General features: G+C 45.5%; 1 protein-coding gene across 1 annotated transcript in view; it reads left to right on the top strand.

Annotated features, from left to right (window-relative positions):
• The first annotated feature begins 378 nt into the window (after positions 1-378).
• ZSCAN9 (zinc finger and SCAN domain containing 9) overlaps positions 379-24,944 on the top strand; it is a 38,192-nt gene continuing 13,626 nt past the window's right edge. The window contains exons 1-4 of the mRNA XM_059176206.1: positions 379-1,903; positions 2,038-2,182; positions 6,581-7,930; positions 13,710-13,771. Coding sequence (XP_059032189.1) covers positions 1,484-1,903; positions 2,038-2,182; positions 6,581-7,197 — 1,182 coding nt within the window. The 5' untranslated portion in view covers positions 379-1,483 and the 3' untranslated portion in view covers positions 7,198-7,930; positions 13,710-13,771. The remainder of the gene's footprint in view (positions 1,904-2,037; positions 2,183-6,580; positions 7,931-13,709; positions 13,772-24,944) is intronic.

Genomic DNA, 24,944 nt, shown 5'->3' on the forward strand with positions numbered 1-24,944 from the left:
TCTAGCTGGATGAGAGAGAGATGGAATTCCGCGCGCGAACCCCCAGCTGACCGTGACCCGAGGGACAGGATGGGATTTCACCTTTTGCTTTATTAATTTTGGCATTGCTTGAGATTTTTTTCTTTTTTAATCACAGGTAATGTATTCTTGTTAAAAACAACAACAACAACAACAACAAAACAAGCATTTTCAAGTTAATGGCCTCGGCTGCAGGCGTCCCTTCCGTTTCCCGGGCGCGAAATTGCAACCACGTGCTCTGCCGCGGGAGGCCGGAGACCGAGACGCGGGATCCTAGAGCGGCCCGGAAGTGCTCCCGCCCCGAGCGCCCCGCGCGGCCCGCGGCCTCCTCGCCGCGGCGCATTGTTCCGGCGGGCGCGCTCCCGCCGACGCCTCTCCCGGCTCTCCGCTTCCTGGCCGCGTTCGGTTCTCGTGAGTCGGCGCTGGGACGGCTGGGCGGGCGCGCGTGGCGGGGAGCGGGCGGTGGAAGGGGAGCCTTCCCCGCAGAGGGCGCGTCGTCCCGGGGACGCGGAGGGTAAGCACAGAGCAGAACGTTCAGTCCCTCGGCTTTCGGTTCTGACAGCGGGTTAAGCGGCTCTGAGCGGACTGGCTTTTGGGTGCAGGATCCTGGAGCCCTGGCGCGCGCTCTCCCGGGGAGCCTGCTGGAGATGCGTGCTGCGGGACTCCCTGTCCCGTTCCCACCCCCGTGCCCAGGGCCCACTCCCTGCGTGTCCACCACAGCGCCTGTCCAGCGGGAATTCAGCTTCGGGGCTGCCCTTGCTGACATTGTGCAGATCCACAGGCTTCCTGGGTCGCAAGCACTACCTGGGCTTCTGTGGGTTCTTAGGACTGTCCTCACAAAGAACTTGACCTTAGGCAACGTACTTAACGTCCCGGGACCTCCCTTTCCTATCTCCTGAGATAGCGGTTGTTAATGAAACTTCAGAGGGTCGTGTGAGCATTAACCGCGGTCTGGTATTGAAAGCATGAGTCCCATGCAAGTAAGTTCATTCATTGATCAAAGACAAGAATACTTGGTCTGATTGCACTTTTACATAAGGAGTGAGCTTTTTAACCATTCCGAGTGAACTGTTTGGCCCCTGATTTCTCCATGAGCATTCTCCGTTGCTGTTTCTTCACTTTGAGAGACTGACATTGAAAGAAGATAAGAAATTGGCTGAAGATCACACAATTAGTAAATGTTAGAGCCAGAATAAAACCCAGTTCTGAGTGACTTGAAAGTGCACGCTTTTTGCACATTACGGTCTTATATTCCCCATTCTTCCCATCCTTTGGTCCCCAAGTGACTTTACTTTCAGTAAAGAGCCCTGGGACCTGTAACGGTTGCTTGTATAATCAGGGCCCATCATTAGTTATTGCCATTTTTCTAGGTAAACGGTGGTTTTTACTGCTTAGGAGGGAAACTTCAAAGGTGTTTCTAAAACATAGCTCCACCTGGAGGGTGCTTTTTAAATTCAAGGACAAGATGAATACAGACTCGAAGGAGGTTTTCCCCTTGGATGGGCAAGCTCCTGAAGTTTGGGAAGAACTTCTGACAGTGAAAGTGGAGATGGAAAGTCGTGTCCGAACGCAGGAGTCCAGGCTGAAACCTAGTAATCTTCTGGGAAGGGAAATTTTCCGAAGGCGCTTTCGACAGCTGTGCTACCAGGAGACCCCGGGACCCAGGGAGGCCCTCACCCGACTCCAGGAACTCTGCCGCCAGTGGTTGAGGCCACATGTGAGCACGAAGGAGCAGATCGTGGAGCTGCTGGTGCTGGAGCAGTTCCTGACCATCCTGCCCGAGGAGCTGCAGGCCTGGGTGCGGGAGCACAGCCCAGAGAGTGGGGAAGAGGCTGTGATTTTGCTGGAGGATCTGGAGAGAGAGCTCGATGAGCCACAACATGAGGTAGGAAGGGAGATCGGCCAAGAAAAAGTATATGTGCATGACCCTTGAATCTGTTGTTTTGTATCCCCTTGACTAACTCTAACCCTGCTTCCTGGTACTTTCCAGGAAGTCAGATCTCATCTCTTTGTTCCTAGGTCGTAGCCCACACACAGGGGCAAGAAGTCCTCTCTGAAGAAGTGCCTCTGGGGGAACCAACTTCACTGAGCCTCCAGTCCCAGGCTGAGGAGCCCCAGCTCACCTGTGACACTGCTCAGCAGCCCCACACTGTTGGAGAGACAGGTGAGGGACAGGATTTTTCTGGTGCTGAGCAGCTCTCCTCCCCACCCCACCCTCAGCCAAAACAAATAAGAAGCCCAGACCCAAGGAATCAGGTGATCAGAAGTCCCTTTGCCAGGTAAAGCAATACTTCATGTTTCTGGTGCACAGTGCATTCACTGTGTCCCTTACCTCACGCTCAGGCTCCCCCGCCCAGTCCCATCCTGGAGGCTCTCTGGTCTCCTGGCACATGGCAGCTCAGGGAGGCCTCCAGGAATCACTGTGGGGAAAAGCTTTAGAGAATCGCTGTATAGACAGGATCAGCTCCTGGCTTTGCCTCTGGAAGCTGGGCGGGTCACTTAACCATCTACTCTCAGTTCCCTCATTTCCAGAGTGGGGTTGATCATAGCATCGCCTTAGTCTGCTTGGATGCTCGTAATAGACTAGCACACACCGAGGGGCTTACACAGCAGACATTTATCTTCTCACAGTTCTGGAGGCTGATGTCCAAGATCATGGTGCCTGCAGGCAGGCTGTTGGTGAGACCTGTCTTGGTTTGTTCTCACAGGTGCCTGTCTCTGGGCATGTGTCTCTTGGGGTGGGGGAGGGGGGAAGTGAGGGAGTGAGAGAGGGAGAGAGCGGGAGGGAGAGAAAGCTCTGGTGTTTCTCCCCCTTTTAAGGACATCAATCCTGTTGGATTAGGGCCCTGAATTACCAGAATTGCTTTCCTAAAAGCCCCTAGCTCTAAATACAGTCGGGGGCTTCATCACGTGACTGGGCGGAAGAAAGCTGACACAACTGTCAAGCAAGTGCACACCACAGAAGGGGGTTGTAGTACTGAATGCGACCAGCTGACCGAAGGCACTTGGCAGGCTGTCCTTCTGGCTGCCCCTGCCAGTCTGACTGGCGCTGCGGGGGCATGCAGTAAGCACCCTCCGTGGCTGGCGGACTGGATGCGGGAGTCCAGTGGAACCAGCCTCCTCCGCTCCCTGGCGGCACATCGTGGTGGGTGCCGTCCTGGGCACATGGGGCCGAGCCAGCTGCCTTCCCGTCCTGGCCGTCCCCGCCGCAGTTTCCGTCTGATTTCTCACACCGGACGTCGTCACCTCTTACTGAGGCTTGGCCGTCCAATGATCCAATGGTGCATCTGCTGGTTCCGTTTTCCCGCCATCCCTGTGCAGAGCAAAGCCCTGCTTCCCTTGTTGCGCTGCCTCCCGCCCGTTTATTTCGTCTGCCCTAGCGGTCGTATGGTTATCCCGGATTTCTGCCATTTGGAACACATCTCTTGACTTAAAAAGATATTTTTGAGTGACTTCTTTTACTCAGCAGACCTTCCTTTGGCTCCTCTGAACTCATCCGATTGAAAGTCCTTTGGGTTCTGGGCACCTGGGTGGCTCAGTCCGTTAAGTGTCCATTCTTGATTTCTCCTCAGGTCATGATCTCAGGGCTCCATACTCCATGGGGAGTCTGCTGGAGCTTTTCTCTCCCTCTGACCCTTCCCACACTTGTGCCCTCTCTTATATATATAAAATAAATATGTCTTTAAAAAAATGCTTTGGTTTCATTTTCCTCCTTCATGAACATCTTTGTTGTCTGTTCTTTTGTTTCTTCCTCATCTCCCCGTGAACTTGTGCTTTTTATTTTCCAGCCATCTTTTCCTTTCTTCTGCCTTCTGAATGGCATCTAGAACCTTACTGGGAGCCCCTTCTTTCAGGAAGCCCATCTGAGCAAGTCCTTCCTCCTGTCTGTCCATCACTCCCTCTCTCCATCCAGTCATCCATTAAGCATTTTCTGTGGCCGCAGGAGAGTGTCCTGAGGGCATCTACAAATCAGAGTTCTCTTACAGGACTAACATTGCAAGTCTGTGTCTTCAGGAAACGAAGCGCCAGTTTTGCAAAGCAACACAGTATTTGAGATCAAAAGGACTGAATCCAAGTTCCAGCTCTTCGTTTTTTTGTTTTTTTTTTTAACTAAGCAACATGTAAGGTTACTTTGTATCATTGAATTTGAGTTCCTTTTAGAACTGTTGATGGTAAAAACAAATCCAAATAATATAGCAGTTTATATAGTAAAACATGAAAGCTCTCCAAATTTTATTCCCCAGGACTAACCACTCTTGTCAAATTGCTGTGTATTTTCCAGACTTTCTCTGCATACATGCAGAGTCTGTCATGCTATGTGTTTACCTTTTATTTGCTATTCACTTCTTTCAGGAGGTGAGGTAATAACCTCAGGGGGTTTTGTGGTGTGTTAGTTTGAAAACAGTTGCAATGGTGCTTTATGAGTCACAGGAGGCTGCGTATATGGTAATAGGTGAGAAGTGTCTTTGTTTTTATATTCTATGCAGTTCTCTTGTACATTTCAAATGTAAGTGTGAAGGCAGAAGGGCAGTACTGATCCCACTCGTGGCCCTACTTCTCTGCAGATGCATTTCTGTTTTCCAGACCTTTTGTCATCCCCCAGCCAAAAGGAGCAGGAGGACATGGTCTAGCAACAGAGGAGTCCGCAGAGACTCCTGTTTGGGTTTGTGAGGGTCAGTAGTCAGATGTGGGAGAAAGAGCTGGATGTTTTGGTAAAAAGAGGAGGGCTGGAGGCTGATCTTGGGCTCTCTGGTTTGCAAGGAAGAAATATGTTGGTGCACAGGCTCCTTGAGAGTTTCCCAGGAGTAAGCTGAAACCAGCCCCTCCTGTTGGGGGCAGGGAGAGACCAAAGACAGCGGCAGGTGATGGTTTTAATAAGCAAAGGAGGCTTACATGGGAGGCTCTTCTGGGTAACGGCAGTGTGAGTAGCTCTCCACACCCATCGTAAAAGTTTCAGCAGAGTCCTTATCTGGCTTCAGTCTTGTGTACTATCCAGATGGTGTTGTCTTCTTGTCACTGTCACTGGCCTTGGGGCGTCTCCTGAGAGTGGGGCAGTGAGGTAGAACTCACATTCCAGGACAGAGGACAGGGTGAGGAGCTTCCAGTGGTCGGGGTCCAGCTCACAGGTCACTTGGCAGTCATGTCTTCCTGACGGCTTCCCCCAACAGTCCTACCTGCAGAGCCCAAGACATCCTGAGGATACCACAGGGCTGTTCCAGGGTGTTTGGACAGTTTGGGTCTGTCTCCATTCTTGCCTTCAACTCCTCCAGGTCTGCTGGGGTTGGCTGGACGATATCCAGGAGGGGCCGGTTCTGTCAGGAGTGTTTGCTGCAGGTGCCTGTCCCTGGGCCGTCATTTGAGGCCATAGTAGTAGGATTGGTTTAATGCTTTCTTTTATTCGTTCAACAAATATATATTGAAAACTGCCTGTGTCACCCATGATTCAAGGAACAAAACAGAAAGATCCTGCTGTCGTGGAGATTAGATTGTGGCAAGGCGGAGACGAACAGGGAGGTGATGCAGGGTGTTAGAGGGTGGCAAGCTGTGGCATGTGGCAGAAGGAAACGGGAGGGAGACTGTGAGTGTGGTGTGTGGCGAGCTGGTTGCAGTAGTAGGGAGCAGTAAGGAAATGGGATCTGAGTGAAAACTTGAAGGAATGAGGGAGGGAGACTTGCTGCCGTCTGAGCAGAGCCAGTGAAGGCCCTGTGTGGGGAACACCCTGGGGTGGTGCTGATTTCACGCTTGTCAAGTACTCCTGACACCCCTGGAATGGTGGGATTGAATACTTGTCCCATAAAGGAATGCATAAGTACAGGGGTGACTTCCCTTGGTCACCGTGAGGCTCCCCACTTCAAAAGGGGGGAGGGCTTTTTTTTTTTTTTTAAGATTTATTTACCTGTTTTTTAGAGAGAGTGTGTGCGAATGGGGGTAGGGGTAGAGGGACAGAGAGAATCTCAAGCAGATTCCATGCTGAGCCCGGAGCCTGATCCAGGGCTCAGTCCCAGGCTCATGATCTGAGCTGACTGAGCCACCAGATGCCCCATGGTGAGGGAGTTCTAAGGGAGAACTAAGCAAAGCCACCCTGGTCTTGACCCACCCCTCCCCATGAAGACATAGAAAGAATTCTCTCCAGGCCCAGGCCAAGTAAGGTTGGACTTAGCCACATTTTGCCAAGGAGGCCAGACTTCTTATTACCTGGAGGAAGGTGTTACCACACTGACCCTGCTGTTTTTTAAGGCTTTATTTATTTAACAGAGAGAGAGACACACACAGCGAGAGAGGGAACACGCAGGGGGAGTGGGAGAGGGAGAAGCAGGCTTCCTGCGGAGTAGGGAGCCCATTGGGGGGTTTGAAATCAAGACCCCAGGGATCACAACCTGAGCCCAAGGCAGACACTTAGGACTGAACCATCCAGGAGCCCCAGCCCTGCTGTTTCCAACCTCCTCTCTGCTCTGCGATGTGGGGCCACGTCAGGTTCGGAGCCACCTGTCCTTTTGTGCCACGGTAACCGTCCCATAGACTCGGGAAACAAATGACATTTGCCTGGTCTCCTCTCTTTCAGATGCAATGACCAAGGCTGAGGACAGAGAGCTGGTGCTGAGAAAAGACTGTCCCAAGACAGTGGCGTCCCATGGGGAAATATTTTACGGACAGACTTTGGAGGAATCCCCCCAGGATCCCCAACATGGAGAACCCAGTGACCCTGCGGGTTGGGCAGCGGGGCGCCGGGGCGGCCTCCGAGCGGAGCGAGGGCACAAGTGTGACGCGTGTGGGAAGAGCTTCGCCCAGAGCGCAGGCCTTGTGCGCCATCGGAGGATCCACACCGGGGAGAGGCCGTATGAGTGTAAGGAGTGCGGGAAGACCTTCAGTCGGAGCTCGGGTCTCTTCAACCACCGCGGGATCCACAACGTACAGAAGCGGTACCGCTGCGCGGAGTGCGGCAAGGCCTTCAGCCAGAGCGCGGGTCTCATCCAGCACCAGCGGACCCACCGGGCGGAGAGGCCCCATCAGTGCGGCCAGTGCGGGAAGAGCTACGGTCGGCGCTCGTTCCTCATCGAGCACCAGAGGAGCCACACGGGCGAGCGGCCTCACAGGTGCACCCAGTGCGGGAAGAGCTTCAACCGCCGCTGCAACCTCAGCCGCCATCACAAGACGCACGCGGCGGCCGCGCGGGTCTAGTGGTCGCTGGCGGCGGGCCTTCCGATCGCGGGCCATGCTCGCGTGCCGCTGCGTTTCCAGCAAGTACTGGCCTGCGGGCTGCGCACACCCGAAGCGGGAGGTGCGGTGTCTGGAGCTGCTGCTTTCCCTCGGGCTCCTTCACCCGCTCCCGGGCCGCCCTGCCCGCACCGCCCCGTAGGTCCCGGCTTCGAGAGCGCGGCCAGACCCTCCCGGGCGCGTGCTAGGTCGCGCGGCCGGGCCCCAGCGCTCAGGGTCTGTGTCGGTCGGAGCTCCTGGCGAGCGCGCGGAGCTCTGCTGACGGGCTGCGGTAAACGGGCCCGCGGCGTCCCCGTCACATGCGCAGCCTGTCCCCGCCCGCGCGGGTCGCCGCTGCCTCGGGTTCCGGGAGCGCCGCCCTCCGGTCAGCGGCGCCGTCCTCGTCCGGCCGGCCAGCGAGAGAGACGCGCGGAGTCGCCTTGGCGCCTGGACTTCTGCCTTGGAACCGTGTGAGCTCACGGAAGACCGAGTTTCCATGCGCTGCCCGTGCCGCCCCCGCGTGTTCCGCTAGAGCCGGCCTCGGGCTTCACTCTCCGGCGTTTACGGGGCCGCCCGGCTTCCCGGGGCCGCCCGGCTGTGTCCGCGGAGCGCGACCACCCCACAGGCCCTCGTGCTTGCCCCTCACGTCCCCGCTTTGCAGGCCGTCTGTGTCCCGAGTCCAAGGCCGCCCGCGGAGTTGGGTCACCAGCCACATAAGGTGCTTGTGCTTTCTTTATTTTCTAAAATGTTTTATTTGACCTGAGCCGAAGGCAGCTGCTTAACCGATTGAGCCAGCCAGGTTCCCGACACCTCTTCTTGAACCGAGGCCGCCTCCTTTTTCTCCTTTCTCTACTGAGTGGGTGGCCCAGGAAGTCGTCACTCCTGGTGGCCAAGGGAGGGGAGCACCGGCTGGGCGTGGGGCAGGGCGCAGGACCACGGACAGCTCTCACCCTGCTCCAAGAGGCGACATTATTACTAAATTTGAATATGATCTATAATAAGGCAAAAGGAGGGTTGGACAGCAGTGAGAGACCGCCCAACTTAAAATGCTTGTGGGACTTTTTCTTTTACCTCCATTAAAAAAAAAAAAAGTATATTACAGACTGCTGTCATGTGGGCTTTAGAAATAAATTAATACTTGCATCAGGGCAGCAGAGAGAAAAAAGTAAGTTAATATTAAAAAGTGAAGATGTGTCCTGAGTAGAACTCTTTGTTTTCCTTGAACTGAGCATTTAGTTCACATGTAACATAAATTTGCCCTGCAACAGTCTTTCTACCAAATTGGTGTAGGAGCTCTCCCCTCCCAGCGTCTCCCCAACACACACTGAAGCCCCATCCCCCTGCCCCCCCCCCCACCTGGTGGGCTGGTGCTGGCCAGGCAGGAGTCTCACATGGCAGCCAGGTATCCCACAGTCCTGGAGACTGGGAGGTATGCTTCAGGGCACCAGCTCAGCCTTAGGTGACTGTACCTTCCTTTGTGCTCAGGGCACCTCTCTTGTGTGCCTGGGGGAGGGAGGGGGAGAGAGAGAGTCAGACAGACAAACTGAAGCTCAGAGACAGAGAGAGGCAGACAGAGACAAAGACAGAGAGCAAGCTTCTTAAAAGGGCACTAATCCCACCCTTATGACTTCATCTGACCCTAATTACCTCCCAAAGGCCCCATGTCCAAATACCATCACATTGTGGAGTTAATTTTAACATATGTGTATAAGAGGGGGACACACAAATATTCAGTCCATAACACAGCCCCACTGCCTCCAGTGGCTGCTCTTAACACCTCACGTTTCTTAGCTCTGCCTGAGAACTAAACATACCTGTATGTTTATATAATCCTGTTACTGTGAATAAGGAGTTTTATTTCCTCCTTTGCTCTTTTCTCTAATTGTGATGCACAAGCCAGTCTCTCCAGTACAGTGTGGAGCAGGAGTCATACTATTAGTCATCCTTATCTTATTCCCAATTTTGAATGGATGTATCTAATGATTTGGCGAAAAATAATATTTTCTTTGTGTTTTTCTTTCTTTTTTTTAAAGAAACGATTTTATTTTTTATTTTTTAAATATTTTATTTATTTATTTGCCAGAGAGAGAGAGCACAGGGAGGCAGAGTGGCAGCAGAAGCAGAGGGAGAAGCAGGCTCGATCCCAGGACGCTGGGATCATGACCTGAGCCAAAGGCATCCACTTAACCAACTGAGCCACCCAGACGTCCCTGTGTTTCTGATAAATATCCTCATAACATTAAGAATATTCCCTCCTCATTTGTAAGAATTCTTTATCATGAAAAATTTCTTTTAGAGAATATTATCCTAGTGTCTCTTTCCCATCCTCTACTTCTATTTTTTTAATTTTTTTAAGATTTTGTTTATTTATTTGCCAGAGAGAGAGAGAGAGAGAGCACAGGGAGGCAGAGTGGCAGGCAGAGGCAGAGAGAGAACCAGGCTCCCTGATGAGCAAGGAGTCAGATGCAGGACTCAATTCCAGGACCCTGGGATCATGACCTGAGTCGAAGGCAGAGGCTTTAACCCACTGAGCCACCCAGGCATCCCCCATCCTCTATTTTTAAATAAAATTATTTCCTTTTTGGAAATAAGGAGAGCCTGTGTACAGAATTGGGTTAATTATAATCCTTGGTATGATTCATCACATACACTCATCATTGGTCCATGAATACCATGCTTTTGATTTATTAGTTTGATAGTTAGGTAGTTAATTCAGTATCTAGCACTCATTAATGTGTCATTATTAACACAAACAGAAGATCTTGAAAAACACCTGTATGGCCAATCAGTCGGCATCCCTCATCTTTGTCACTCACATTTCCCAGTTAAAGGACATTATCTTTTTTTTTTTTTTTTAAGATTTTATTATTTATTTGTCAGGGACAGAGGGAGAGAGAGTGAGCGAGCACAGGCAGACAGAGAAGCAGGCAGAGGCAGGGGGAGAAGCAGGCTCCCTGCTGAGCAAGGAGCCCGATGTGGGACTCGATCCCAGTATGCTGGGATCATGACCTGAGCTGAAGGCAGCTGCTTAACCCACTGAGCCACCCAGACGTCCTAAAAGGACATTATCTTGAATCCTGATTTTATAATTTCTTGCTTTCCAATTTATATACTTTTATTGCATAGATTTGCATTCCTAAGAACTTGAATTTTTAATTGATTTTAATGACTTTATAAAATTTCCTATTTAAAAAAAATTTTATTTATTTATTTGGTAGAGAAAGACACAGCAAAAGAGGGAACATAAACAGGGGAAGTGGGAGAGGCAAAAGCAGGCTCCCCACTGAGCAGGGAGCCGGGAACCTGATGCAGAGCCTGATACCAGGACCCTGGATCATGACCTGAGTTGAAAGCAGATGCTTAACAACTGAGCCACCCAGATGCCCCAGCTCTTTATAAAATTTCTTATGTTTAATTTTGTTTTTTAACTCATCAATTTAATCCAATTTTTTATTATGATTATCAGTTTATTGCTACCACCCAATTTTGCCTTTCCTTTTTCCATGATCTTTCTTTAATTTTTTTTCTCGGTTCCTGTTTTATGTTGGTTAATTTATATTTTCTTCTCTTTCTCCCATTTACATTTTTGAAAATTATGTATTTTTAGTCTTTCTTTTTCCTGATGACACATAAAATTTCAGTATGCCCACCTGATTTATGAGATTATGAAACTAATGTCTGTGTGTGCCCTTCTCTGTGGTATTGCACGAAACCTGAATGCCTCCCAGGAGCTGCAGCTGTTGGCAAGTATTTTAGTTACACTTGACCTCAAGTTGACCTTGTCATTACAATTATTATTACTGGGTTTTTATAATCAGTGACTAATTAGATTTTCACATTATGTGTTCTAACACATTGGTTTTACTCACTGAGGCTTTCTTGAAGATTTGGCCATGGCAAGTTCCCTTAGGCTTTGTGTGAACATCTTTTCAATTACTCTCTCCCTTGAGTGTTGGTTTCCATGTATTTGCAGTGAAGGAGCCCTCCTGAACTGTCTGCTTGGAACGCTGACACTTCTTTTCTTTCCACACTTTGAAGTGCTTCTTCCAACTTGAGATTTAGGTCTTCCATCAATTCCTGCAACTCTCAGTCAGCCTCTCCCTCAGAGTTCTCTTGGCTCTCCTGTTACTCGTGAGACTGGGCTTTCTCACGCTGTCGGCCGGGTCTCTTACTCCCACTGTATTTTGCTGATCTTCATCTCTCTCTGATCTATGTCTTCAGATCAGCCTTACAGTTTACTTATTCTCCATGAGCTATATTTAGTATGTTATTTCACGTAGATTTTCATCTCAATGCCCATGTATTTCATTTCCTAATATTTAATTTGATTTTTTCAAATCAGTCTGCTCTTCTCACTTTATATGTTATTTTTCCATTTATGGCTTCTAGGGGTCTGAAAAATAGTTAAATGTTCTAAATGCATCTTATCATTTCCTTCAGATCATTGTGTATCTGAAGCTCTTACTGAGCTAACTCTGCTGCTCATTTCTGCAGACTTTTTCCAGGGTAAATGCTTATTCCTGTGGTCCGTTATTTTCTGCCACTGCTCATTCTCAAGACAGATTATTTTGTTTATCTGTGGAAGTGCCCTGTGTTCTTGGGCTTGGAAGTGTCACTATGGGGTTGTGTTTTGTTTTTTTTTTAAGATTTTGTTTATTTATTTATTTGAGAGAGAGAGAGAGAGAGAGAGAGAGAAAACGAGCAAGGGGAGGGGAGAGGCAGAAGGAGAGGGAGAAGCAGAACCCCCATGGAGCAGGGAGCCTGATGGGGGCTTGATCCCAGGACCCCGAGATCATGATCTGAGCCATGAGCCAAAGGCAGAGGCTTTACGAACTGAGCCACCCAGGTACCCCGTTTGTTGTGGTTTTAACATATATCTACAAATTCCCTTACACTCCCTCCTTCCAAATGCAGAGTCTAATTCCATTCTCCTTGAGTGTCAGCTGAATTTATCCTCTGGTTCAGAGATTCTTTCCTCGTCTGTGCCCAGTTTTCTAGGGAGCCCATTAAAGGCACTCTTCAGTTTTGTTACAGCACTTTTCATGTCTAGTGCTACTTTTTTTGGTTCTTTTTTGGTTCTTTGGTTTTTTGGCTGCTTTTTTTGGTTCAGATTTCCATCTGCTGACATTGCCGGTGCACTTTCTTGCACACTGTCTGCTTTCTCTGTTAGATCCCTGAGAACATTTTTCACAGTTATTTTAAATTTATGGTCTGATAATTTCAGCATTCCTGCCATGTGTCGTTCTGATGCTTGTGCCATGTTTTCAAATTGTGTTTTTTATCTTTTGTTATGTCTTGTCCTTTTTCTCTTGAGAGCCAGACAAGATGTACTAAGTAGAAGGAAGTGCTTTAAAATAGCCTTTAGCAATGTGGTGGCAAGGTGTGGGAAGCAGTCTATTATTATTTTATATTATTATTATTAATTAATCTATTTATTTGTCTTAGCACGTGCATGGGCAGGGTAAGGAAGAGTTGGGGGGAGCAGCAGAGAGAATCCCAAGCAGATTCTACAGATTCTACAGCCAGCACAGAGCCTAAGTTGGAGCACAATCCCATGACCCTGAGAGCATGACCTGAGTCGAATCAAGAGTCGACCACTTAACCAACTGAGCCACCCAGGTGCCCCAAAAGTATTCTCTTACTAAAAACAAGACAGGGATGCCTGGGTGGCTCAGTTTTTTAAGCATCTCCCTTAGGCTCTGGTCATGATTTCAGGGCCCTGGGATTAAGCCACATGTGGGTCTCCCTACACAGCAGAGAATCTGCATCTCCCTCTACCTAATCCTCCCCCTGCTTGTGCTTTCTCTCTCAAATAAATAAATAAAATCTTAAAAAAAAAATAAGACAGCTGGCCCCAGATGCAGTCACCTATGCTAAGCCTCACATCATCAAACTGAGATGTAACTTAAATACCATTTTGGCTCTCCTCGAACTAGAATCATAAGTAAACCAGTCAATCAGGAATCAGCTGGTCAGGGCTAGCTAGGGAATGTGCCTGGTAGGTGCCTGTTGCCGCTACAGGAACATGTCCCGGGAATGACCAACCCACTTTTTCTGCCCAGAGTAGCTTCCTTGTCCCCAGACCCTCTGCGTTTAATCTTCCGGTTTGCATGGCTCCTCTCCCTCTGATATACGGGGTGCTGCCCGATTCATTAATTGCTGAATAAAGCCAGTAAGATCTTTAAAATTTACTCAGTTGAATTTTGCTCTCAGTGAATCTTTGTGTCTGGACTGAATTTCACAAGTGTTCCTTAGTGTCCTTGCGTCTTCAGTGGGACGTGGTGGCTGAGACCGGTGATTCCGGTGATTCCCTTCTCTCACAAGGAAGGCTAGAGCCGGCTGAATTGGAGATTTGTCTTCCCCCAGGTCAGGGAGAATCTGATGGCTCCCCAGCAGGTTAGGCTTGGGTTAACTAGTCTCCCCTGAAGGCAGCTTTTTAAAAAAGAACAGGATGCTCTGGCATACCTAAAAATGGTTCCCTTTTTCCTCTCCTCCAGCTGGAAGCACAAGGGCGTTTTTCTCTGCTGTTTCCTGTGGAAACCTGGTCAAGCTCCTGGAGGTAAGTATTGAGGGGGCCGCCCTGTGACTGGCGCTCCCTGGCGTGTCCCCCCCCCCCCCCGGCGTTTTTATAAACTCTCAGAGTTGCCCACACGGAGCCTCCGGCCGTGCCTCCATTCGTGTTCGGGCTTTCCTGCCCTTGCTTGGTGGGGCACAGTCACTACTCTTGAGGGTCTGCTTCCCACACCTTCCGTCCCTGGATTCAACGGTCTCTCCAGTCATGGGTCCGCAGTTTGCCATGTCCGCCCCTCTCTCCTGCATCCTGAAGAGTTACTGATTTCTCAGTGTTCGGGACAGACTGGTAACTTGCACGCTCCTCACACGCAGAACCAGGAACCCAACACTGTGTGAGCTGACTTGTCACTTCTCCCAGCCAGACTGGGGAGTGGGGTGTGACACGTGAGGCTAGATCATAGATCATGGAAGAACGGGGCGTCCAGCTGCCTCACAGGTCGTTCCCGGAGAGAGCGAGCTGCCATGCCATCGCACTCAGTGAGCCGGGGTGGGGGTGGGGGGCACGGGTGCAGACCCGGAGAGAACTGAGGCCTCCCGTGGGCCGGCCATGCTAGCGAACCCTGTTGGGAGGAAGTCCTCCGGCCCTGGTCCAGGACAACAGCAGCCTTGGCTGAGCCTTGACTGGAACCTCGTGGAAGACCCTAGGCTAGAATTACCTACTTCCTGTATTCCTGAGTTCCTGAGCTACAAGAATTGTAAAAGATAATAAATATCATTTCAAGCTACTGAGTTTTGAAGTAATATGTTACACAGACATAGGTAGGGACACCTTGGCTCAGTCGGTAAGCATCTGCTTTCGGATCAGGTCATGATCCTGGGGTCTTGGGATCCACTCCCACATTGAACTTCCTGCTCAGCGGGGAGTCTGCTTCTCCCTTTCTCTGCCCTTCCCCACTATTCATGCTTTCTCTCTCTCTCAAATAAATATAAGATCTTTAAGAAAGAGAAATAGCTAGCTCAGTACACCGCCTTACTGATGACCTGTGTCCAGGCACAGGATTGCTGAAGGTTTCTTTAGGGCCATTTCACAACCTTGCACAGTACCTGCAGGTTCCCTCCTCGCTTCTGGTGCCAGGAAATACCCTGTTCTTTCTTTGGAGCTCAGCTGTTACATTTTCATTTGTTATACTTTATTATTTACTTGTACCAGTTGGCCATGCTAACATAGGATTTTCTGTAAAATTACAAATTACTAAAATTAACTTCAGAAAGGTCAGGAAATTTTAAGAGACTACATATTTCTTAGAATCAGGTTTCATTAAATATGATAAAACAGTCCAAGTAATAGTGGCTTAAATAAAACTTCATTTTTCTTTTTTATAAAAGAAGTATAGGGGCGCCTGGGTGGCTCAGTGGGTTAAAGCCTCTGCCTTCAGCTCAGGTCATGATCCCAGGGTCCTGGGATCGAGCCCCACATTGGGCTCTCTGCTCAGCAGGGAGCCTGCTTCCTCCTCCCTCTCTCTCTGCCTGCCTCTCTGCCTACTTGTGATCTCTATCTGTCAAATAAAATAAATAAAATCTTAAAAAAAAAAAAAGAAGCATAGAGACAGTTTAGGACAGATATGGCAGTTCCATTGTGTCATATAGGGAGATACACGCACATGCACACACACACACACACACATACACGTTGTTTCCAGGGCTATAGTCTTATACATTTCTGTTAAACCGTTGTAGTGTCTGCTGACATTTCTCAAGATCAACTTAAGATCCAGTGAGGCTGCTAGATCTCCAGCAGTCACATCTACAGTATAAGAGTAAAGGGATAAGAAAAGCAGAATGAAAGAATTCTAGTCCTAGCTGAGCCAACTCCCTGTAGGCCCTTCGCTGAGAGCCCCACAGCACTTCCACAGGTGCCCCATTGACTGGAACGTAGTCTCAAGGCCACAGCCAGCTGCTTGGGAGGCTGCAAAACATTGTCCTGTATTCCAGTTAGAATCAGGATTATGGCTCTGAAGAGGAAAAGGAAAATGAATTTTGGGTGGACAGTGAGAAATCTCTGCTACAGACGGAGAAGAAACAGAAAAATTGTCAAAGTTCTAGTCCTACGACAGCACCAGGTTCAGTGAATTTCACAGTAAAACCTATAAAAACTTTTCTGGAGCATAGAGAAAAGAGGAAATTATTCCAAGTAGGGTTTTCCCCCCTAGTTTTGTTGAGAAATAATTGACATACATTACTGTATACATTTAAGCCAAGTTCTTTTATAAAGTAAATATTACATCAATATTAAGACCTGTCAAAACTAGCATAGAGAAAACTAACCATCAAATTTATTTATAAATATTAATTCAAAAATCTCACATAAATACTAGCCCAAAAGGTCCATAACACATAGCACAGGAAGGATGGACTATGACTGATAAACATTTAATACCCATTATTAAGCTAGGAATAAATCATTAAAAATTAAATCTTAAAGATAACTTCTGAATTGGCATCATGAGGGGCTTCTCGGACCAATTCAGAGTGAAACAGTCTTTTTTTTTTTTTTTTAAGATTTTATTTATTTATTTGACAGATCGAGATCACAAGTAGGCAGAGAGGCAGGCAGAGACAGAAGTGGAAGCAGGCTCCCCGCTGAGCAGTGAGCCCGATGTGAGGCTTGATCCCAGGACCCTGAGATCATGACCTGAGCCGAAGGCAGAGGCTTAACCCACTGAGCCACCCAGGTGCCCCCAGAGTGAAACAGTCTTAACTGGTGAACACTACCACATATAATCTCTGGAAATTGTCCTAAGAGCAAACAGCAAATAAGGAAACATTTGTTCAAGAAAATCTACTAAATTTTGGTACGAACACAATCTGTAGCACTTGTGCCATGAGCTACTTCGTGTCCTATCCACATCCGCACTGAATCAGCATGAGGGAAGCTCCAATCTGGGTGGGTATGTCCAACAAGATGGGGCTCCCAGTTCCCCAGGCTCAAACAAAGCCTAAGGTACCCCCCAAGAGGCACAAAGCACCAACATTTTTTAAATCCCTCCAAAGCTCTCTTTTTCAGAGACTAAATTCCGGGCAAGAATGACCAGGAAGTCAAGAGCTCCTCCCTGCACCCAGCCCCTGCTCATAGGGCAGAGGCTCCACTTCGGGGATGGCCAGCTAAGAAAACTGGAGCCCCAAAAGTTCTCACCCAAGCTCACTCATAGGGCAGAGGTTCTGTGCTGGGAAGACTAGAGGCTACTGCCCGGCCCAGAACCGAAATCATAATGCGGAAGTGTCACTGAGAGAAGTAGGTAACTGTCCCTGTCCTCAGCTCTGGAGCAGTGACCCATATTTCGCCCTGGTGAAGGGGTGGTCGAAGAGCAGAGTGCTTCGAGGCTCTCCCCAATGGAACTGGCTATACCTGGAACAGATTATGGGAAAGATCAAGCCTAAAGGTAATCTCTGAAACAGTGCAGGCAATTTAAAGGAAGCTAATGACCCCGTGCAAGCTGAGTAACCAATCTTGGGCTGGCTAGTTTACCAAGGAGAGCCAGGGAAAAAGACAAGAGTCTTCCTGGGGTCAGAAAGAAACCTCTACATATTGCCCCCCAAAACTATCCTTGAAGAGGGATTTAAATTTAATTGTATCACACTTGAATATTGTATGGCATAAGGTATTGCTGAAAACAGTAGAGAAATCAGCCACCGATTAATGATGCCTGACTGCTGGATGTGATACCAACAGAGACAGGTTCCTAAGCAAAGGGCCTGGGGAGAGAGCTGTTCTAAACCATGCTCTTACCGTACCCCAGTGTGTATATTTACACCACAATTTCTTACCCTCTTATCCATCCATGAACACTTGTTTCCATATCTTGCTATCATAAATAATGCTGCAGTGAATGTGACATGCCTATATCTTTTTGAGTAGTGTTTTGTTTTTGTTTTTGTTTGTTGTTTATTTTGTTGGTGGTGGTTGTTTTGATAAATAGAAGTGGAATTGTTGCATCATACGGTAGTTCAATTTTAATTTTTTGTGGAACCTCCATACTGTTTCCGTGGCTGCACCAAATTTATGTTCCCACAAACTGTGCACGAGGATTCCCTTTTCTCCACATCCTTGCCAACATTTGTTATTCTTGTGTCTTTTTTTATAAGATCTATTCTAACAGGTGTGAGGAGATATCCTGTTATGGTTTTGATTTGCATTTCCCTGATGACTAATAATGTAGAGCATCTTTTCATGTGTTTGTTGGCCATCTGTAGGTCTCCTTTGGAAAAATGTCTATTCGGATCTTTTGCCCATTTTTTAGTAAGTTGTATTGTTCGTTGTTTGTTTTGCTTTGCTATTGAGTAGTATGAATTCCTTATGTATTTCAGATATTAGACATTTATCAGATAATGTGATTTGCAAATATATTTTCCCATTCCATAGGTTGCCTTTTCATTTTGTTGATGTTTTCCTTTGGTGTGCAGAAGCTTTTTAGTTTGATGCAAATCCACTTGTTTATTTTGGCTTTTGTTTTTGGTGTCAGATTTTAAAAATCACTGCCAAGACCTATACCAAAGAGCTTACTGCCTATGTTTTCTTTTAGGAATTTTGTTTCAGGTCCTACATTCAAGTCTAATCCATTTTGAGTTGACTTTTGTAGGTGGCAAAAGATCGTGGTCCAGATTCATTATTTTGCATGTGACTGTCCGATTTTCCCAACACCATTTACCTAAGAGACTGTCCTTTTCCCATTGTATATTCTTGGCTCCTTTGTCGTAAATTAATTGACCATATATGGATGGGCTTATTTCTGGGCTGTCTATTTTGTTTCATTGATCTGTGTGCCTGTTTTTATGCCAATGCCATACTCTTAATTACAATAATTGTGTGATATAGTTTGAAATCAGGGAATATGATGACTCCAGCTTTGTTCTTTTTCAAGACTGTTTTGGCTACTCTTTTAGGGTCTTTTATGGTTCCATACAAATTTTTTTAATTGTTTGTTCCATTTCTGTGAAAAATGCCATTAGAATTACATTTTTCAATCTAAATAAGGAGAATTCTTTCAGATGAAAAAAACCCTATATTTGAAAGGACAAATAGACACTGATCCTGAGGGAAAGAATGAAGGGTGAATGTGCCACCATGGCATGCTGAATCCATGCTTCCATTTCCCATCCAAGGCAAAAGCTTCCCAAATCTTTGGAATTTTAATAGGAATTTCATTGAATCTGTAGATTGCTTCAGGAAGTATGGACATTTTAACAATATTAATCCTTCTAGTTCATGAACATTGACTGTCTTTCCATTTATTTGTCTTCCTTTTCTTTCATTAATGTTCTTATAATTTTCAATATATGGATCTGTTACCTCCTTAGTTAAATTTATTTCTGGGCATGTAAATCTTTTTGGTGTAATTGTAAGTGGGATTATTTTCTTAATTTCATTGATAATTCATTATTAGTATAGAGGAACAACAAATTTTTGTGTATTGATGTTGTATCCTATAATTTTTCTGAATTCATTTAGTGGCTTGAACTGTGTATGTGTCTAGCATATCCTTTTCAAAAGATTTTATTTATTTATTTTTCTGAGAGAGAGCACAAGGCAGGAGGAGAAGCAGGCTCCCTGCCACGTGAGGAGCCCAATGCAGGACTTGGTCCCAGGACCCTGGGATCTATCCTGAGTCAAAGCCAGATGCTTAACTAACTGAGCCACCCAGGCGTTCCACATTTTCCATATATAATATCATGTCATCTGCAAATATGACAGTTTCACTTCCTCCTTTCCAATTTGGGTACCTTTTTATTTCTTTTTCTTGCCTAATTACTCTGGCTAGGACTTTCAATACTGTGTTGAATAAAAGGGGTGAGTGGGCAGCCGTCTGTTCCTGATCTTAGAAGGAAAGTTTTCAACTTTTCACTTTTGATGTTAGCTGTGGGCTTGTCATATATGGCCTTCATTATGTTATATTCCTTCTATACCCCCCTTGTTGAGAGTTTTTATCATAAATGATGTTAAATTTTATCAAATACTTTTTATCCATCTATTGAGATGATCATACAATCTTTCTCCTTCATTTTGTTAATGTGGTGTATCACATTGACTGATTTGCGGAAGTCGAACCATCTTGGCATCCCTGGAATAAATGCCACTTGATCATGTGTATGATTATTTTACTGTATTGTTGAATGTTGATAATATTTTGAGGATTTTTGCATCTATATTCAATAGGACTATTGGCCTGTAATTTTCTTTTCTTGTGTCATCCTTGTCTGATTTTGATACCAGGGTAATGATGGCCTCATAAAAGGAGTGTGAAATTCCTTCCTCTTATCTTTTTTATAAAAATTTGAAAAAGATCAATATTCTTTGAATATTTGGTAGAATTCTGTAGTGAAGCTGTCTAGTCTTGGGACTTTTTTGTTGCTGTTTGGACATTTTGCTTATTGATTAAATCTCCTTCCTAGTTAACGGTTTTGTTCAGATTTTCTTTTTTTTTATCTTGAATTTTTTTATTTTTTATAAACATATATTTTTATCCCCAGGGATACAGGTCTGTGAATCGCCAGATTTACACATTTCACAGCACTCACCAAAGCACATACCCTCCCCAATGTCCATAACCAAACCCGCCTTCTCCCAACCCCCCTCCCCCCAACAACCCTCAGTTTGTTTTGTGAGATTAAGAGTCACTTATGGTTTGTCTCCCTCCCAATCCCATCTTGTTTCATTTATTCTTCTCCTACCCACTTAAGCCCCCATGTTGCATCACCACTTCCTCATATCAGGGAGATCATATGATAGTTGTCTTTCTCCGCTTGACTTATTTCACTAAGCATGATACGCTCTAGTTCCATCCACGTTGTCGCAAATGGCAAGATTTCATTTCTTTTGATGGCTGCATAGAATTCCATTGTGTATATATACCACATCTTCTTTATCCATTCATCTGTTGATGGACATCTAGGTTCTTTCCATAGTTTGGCTATTGTGGACATTGCTGCTATAAACATTCGGGTGCACGTGCCCCTTTGGATCACTACATTTGTATCTTTAGGGTAAATACCCAGTAGTGCAATTGCTGGGTCATAGGGTAGCTCTATTTTCAACATTTTGAGGAGCCTCCAAGCTGTTTTCCAGAGTGGTTGCACCAGTTTGCAATCCCACCAACAGTGTAGGAGGGTTCCCCTTTCTCCGCATCCTCGCCAGCATCTGTCATTTCCTGACTTGTTAATTTTAGCCATTCTGACTGGTGTGAGGTGATATCTCATTGTGGTTTTGATTTGTATTTCCCTGATGCCGAGTGATATGGAGCACTTTTTCATGTGTCTGTTGGCCATCTGGATGTCTTCTTTGCAGAAATGTCTGTTCATTTCCTCTGCCCATTTCTTGATTGGATTATTTGTTCTTTGGGTGTTGAGATTGCTAAGTTCTTTATAGATTTTGGACACTAGTCCTTTATCTGATATGTCATTTGCAAATATCTTCTCCCATTCTGTCAGTTGTCTTTTGGTTTTGTTAACTGTTTCCTTTGCTGTGCAAAAGCTTTTGATCTTGATGAAATCCCAATAGTTCACTTTTGCCCTTGTTTCCCTTGCCTTTGGCGATGTTCCTAGGAAGATGTTGCTACAGCTGAGGTCGAAGAGGTTGCTGCCTGTGTTCTCCTCAAGGATTTTGATGGATTCCTTTCTCACATTGAGGTCCTTCATCCATTTTGAGTCTATTTTCGTGTGTGGTGTAAGGAAATGGTCCAATTTCATTTTTCTGCATTTTTCCCAACACCATTTATTAAAGAGGCTGTCTTTTTTCCATTAGACATTCTTTCCTGCTTTGTCGAAGATTAGTTGACCATAGAGTTGAGGGTCTATTTCTGGGCTCTCTATTCTGTTCCATTGATCCATGTGTCTGTTTTTGTGTCAGTACCATGCTGTCTTGATGGTGACAGCTTTGTAATAGAGCTTGAAGTCCGGAATAGTGATGCCACCAACTTTGGCTTTCTTTTTCAATAACCCTTTGGCTATTCGAGGTCTTTTCTGGTTCCATATAAATTTTAGAATTATTTGTTCCATTTCTTTGAAAAAGATGGATGGTACTTTGATAGGAATTGCATTAAATGTGTAGATTGCTTTAGGTAACATAGACATTTTCACAATATTTATTCTTCCAATCCAGGAGCATGGAATATTTTTCCATTTCTTTGTGTCTTCCTCACTTTCTTTCATGAGTACTTTATAGTTTTCTGAGTATAGATTCTTAGCCTCTTTGATTAGGTTTATTCCTAGGTATCTTATGTTTGGGGTGCAATTGTAAATGGGATTGACTCCTTAATTTCTCGTTCTTCTGTCTTGTTGTTGATGTAGAGAAATGCAACTGATTTCTGTGCATTGATTTTATATCCTGACACTTTACTGAATTCCTGTACAAGTTCTAGCAGTTTTGGAGTGGAGTCTTTTGGGTTTTCCACATATAGTATCATATCATCTGCGAAGAGTGATAGTTTGACTTCTTCTTTGCCGATTTGGATGCCTTTAGTTTCCTTTTGTTGTCTGATTGCTGAGGCTAGGACTTCTAGTACTATGTTGAATAGCAGTGGTGATAATGAACATCCCTGCCGTGTTCCTGAACTTAGCGGAAAAGCTTTCAGTTTTTCTCCATTGAGAATGATATTTGCGGTGGGTTTTTCATAAATGGCTTTGATAATATTGAGGTATGTGCCCTCTATCCCTACACTTTGAAGAGTTTTGATCAGGAAGGGATGCTGTACTTTGTCAAATGCTTTTTCAGCAGCTATTGAGAGTATCATATGGTTCTTGTTCTTTCTTTTATTGATGTGTTGTATCACATTGATTGATTTGCGGATGTTGAACCAACCTTGCAGCCCTGGGATAAATCCCACTTGGTCGTGGTGAATAATCCTTTTAATGTACTGTTGAATCCTATTGGCTAGTCTTTTGGTGAGAATTTTCGCATCTGTGTTCATCAAGGATATTGGTCTATAGCTCTCTTTTTTGATGGGATCCTTGTCTGGTTTTGGGATCAAGATGATCCTGGCCTCATAAAATGAGTTTGGAAGTTTTCCTTCCATTTCTATTTTTTGGAACAGCTTCAGGAATAGGAATTAGTTCTTCTTTAAATGTTTGGTAGAATTCCCCCGGGAAGCCGTCTGGCCCTGGGCTTTTGTTTGTTTGGAGATTTTTAATGACTGTTTCAATCACCTTACTGGTTATGGGTCTGTTCAGGCTTTCTATTTCTTCCTGGTTCAGTTGTGGTAGTTTATATGTTTCTAGGAATGCATCCATTTCTTCCAAATTGTGAAATTTGTTGGCGTAGAGTTGCTCATAGTATGTTCTTATAATTGTTTGTATTTCTTTGGTGTTAGTTGTGATCTCCTCTCTTTCATTCATGATTTTATTTATTTGGGTCCTTTATCTTTTCTTTTTGATAAGTCTGGCCAGGGGTTTATCAATTTTATTAATTCTTTCAAAGAACCAGCTCCTAGTTTCATTGTTTTGTTCTATTGTTTTTTTGGTTTCTATTTCATTGATTTCTGCTCTGATCTTTATGATTTCTCTTCTCCTGCTGGGTTTATGGTTTCTTTCTTGTTCTTTCTCCAGCTCCTTTAGGTGTAGGGTTAAGTTAGGTTGTATATCTGAGACCTTTCTTGTTTCTTGAGAAAGGCTTGTACTGATACATATTTTCCTCTCAGGACAGCCTTTGTTGTGCCCCACAGATTTTGAACCGTTGTGTTTTCATTATCATTTGTTTCCATGATTTTTTTCAATTCTTCTTTAATTTCCCGGTTGACCCATTCATTCTTTAGAAGGATGCTGTTTAGTCTCCATGTATTTGGATTCTTTCCAAACTTCCTCTTGTGGTTGAGTTCTAGCTTCAGAGCATTGTGGTCTGAAAATATGCAGGGAATGATCCCAATCTTTTGATACTAGTTGAGTCCTGATTTAGGACCAAGGATGTGATTTATTCTTGAGAATGTTCCATGTGCACTAGAGAAGAATGTGTATTCTGTTGCTTTGAGATGAATGTTCTGAATATATCTGTGATGCCCATCTGGTCCAGTGTGTCATTTAAGGCCTTTATTTCCTTGATCTTTTGCTTGGATGATCTGTCCATTTCAGTGAGGGGGATGTTAAAGTCCCCTACTATTATTGTATTATTGTTGATGTGTTTCTTTGATTTTGTTATTAATTGGTTTATATAGTTGGCTGCTCCCACGTTGGGGGCATAGATATTTAAAATTGTTAGATCTTCTTGTTGGGCAGACCATTTGAGTATGATATAGTATCCTTCCTCATCTCTTATTATAGTCTTTGGCTTAAAATCTAATTGATCTGATATAAGGATTGCTACTCCTGCTTTCTTCTGATGTCCTTTAGCATGGTAAATTCTTTTCCACCCCCTCACTTTAAATCTGGAGGTGTCTTCGGGCTTAAAATGAGTTTCTTGTAGGCAACATATAGATGGGTTTTGTTTTTTTACCCATTCTGATACCCTGTGTCTTTTGATTGGGGCATTTAGCCCATTAACATTCAGGGTAACTATTGAGAGATATGAATTTAGTGCCATTGTATTGCCTGTAAGGTGACTGTTACTGTATATTTTCTCTCCTTTCTGATCTACCACTTGTAGGCTCTCTCTTTGCTTAGAGGACCCCTTTCAATATTTCCTGTAGAGCTGGTTTGGTGCTTACAAATTCTTTCAGTTTTTGTTTGTCCTGGAAGCTTTAAATCTCTCCTTCTATTTTCAATGATAGCCTAGCTGGATATAGTATTCTTGGCTGCATGTTTTTCTCGCTTAGTGCTCTGAATATATCATGCCAGCTCTTTCTGGCCTGCCAGGTCTCTATGGATAAGTCTGCTGCCAATCTAATATTTTTACCATTGTATGTTACAGACTTCTTTTCTCGGGCTGCTTTCAGGATTTTCTCTTTGTCACTAAGACTTGTAAATTTTACTATTAGGTGATGGGGTGTGGGCCTATTCTTATTGACTTTGAGGGGCGTTCTCTGAACCTCCTGAATTTTGATGCTTCTTCCCTTTGCCATATTGGGGAAATTCTCCCCAATAATTCTCTCCAGTATACCTTCTGCTCCCCTCTCTCTTTCTTCTTCTTCTGGAATCCCAATTATTCTAATGTTGTTTCGTCTTATGGTGTCACTTATCTCTTGAATTCTCCCCTCATGGTCCAGTAGCTGTTTGTCCCTCTTTTGCTCAGCTTCTTTATT

The sequence above is a fragment of the Mustela lutreola genome, chromosome 6 (assembly GCF_030435805.1).
Source record: "Mustela lutreola isolate mMusLut2 chromosome 6, mMusLut2.pri, whole genome shotgun sequence".
Classification (NCBI taxonomy): domain Eukaryota; kingdom Metazoa; phylum Chordata; class Mammalia; order Carnivora; family Mustelidae; genus Mustela; species Mustela lutreola.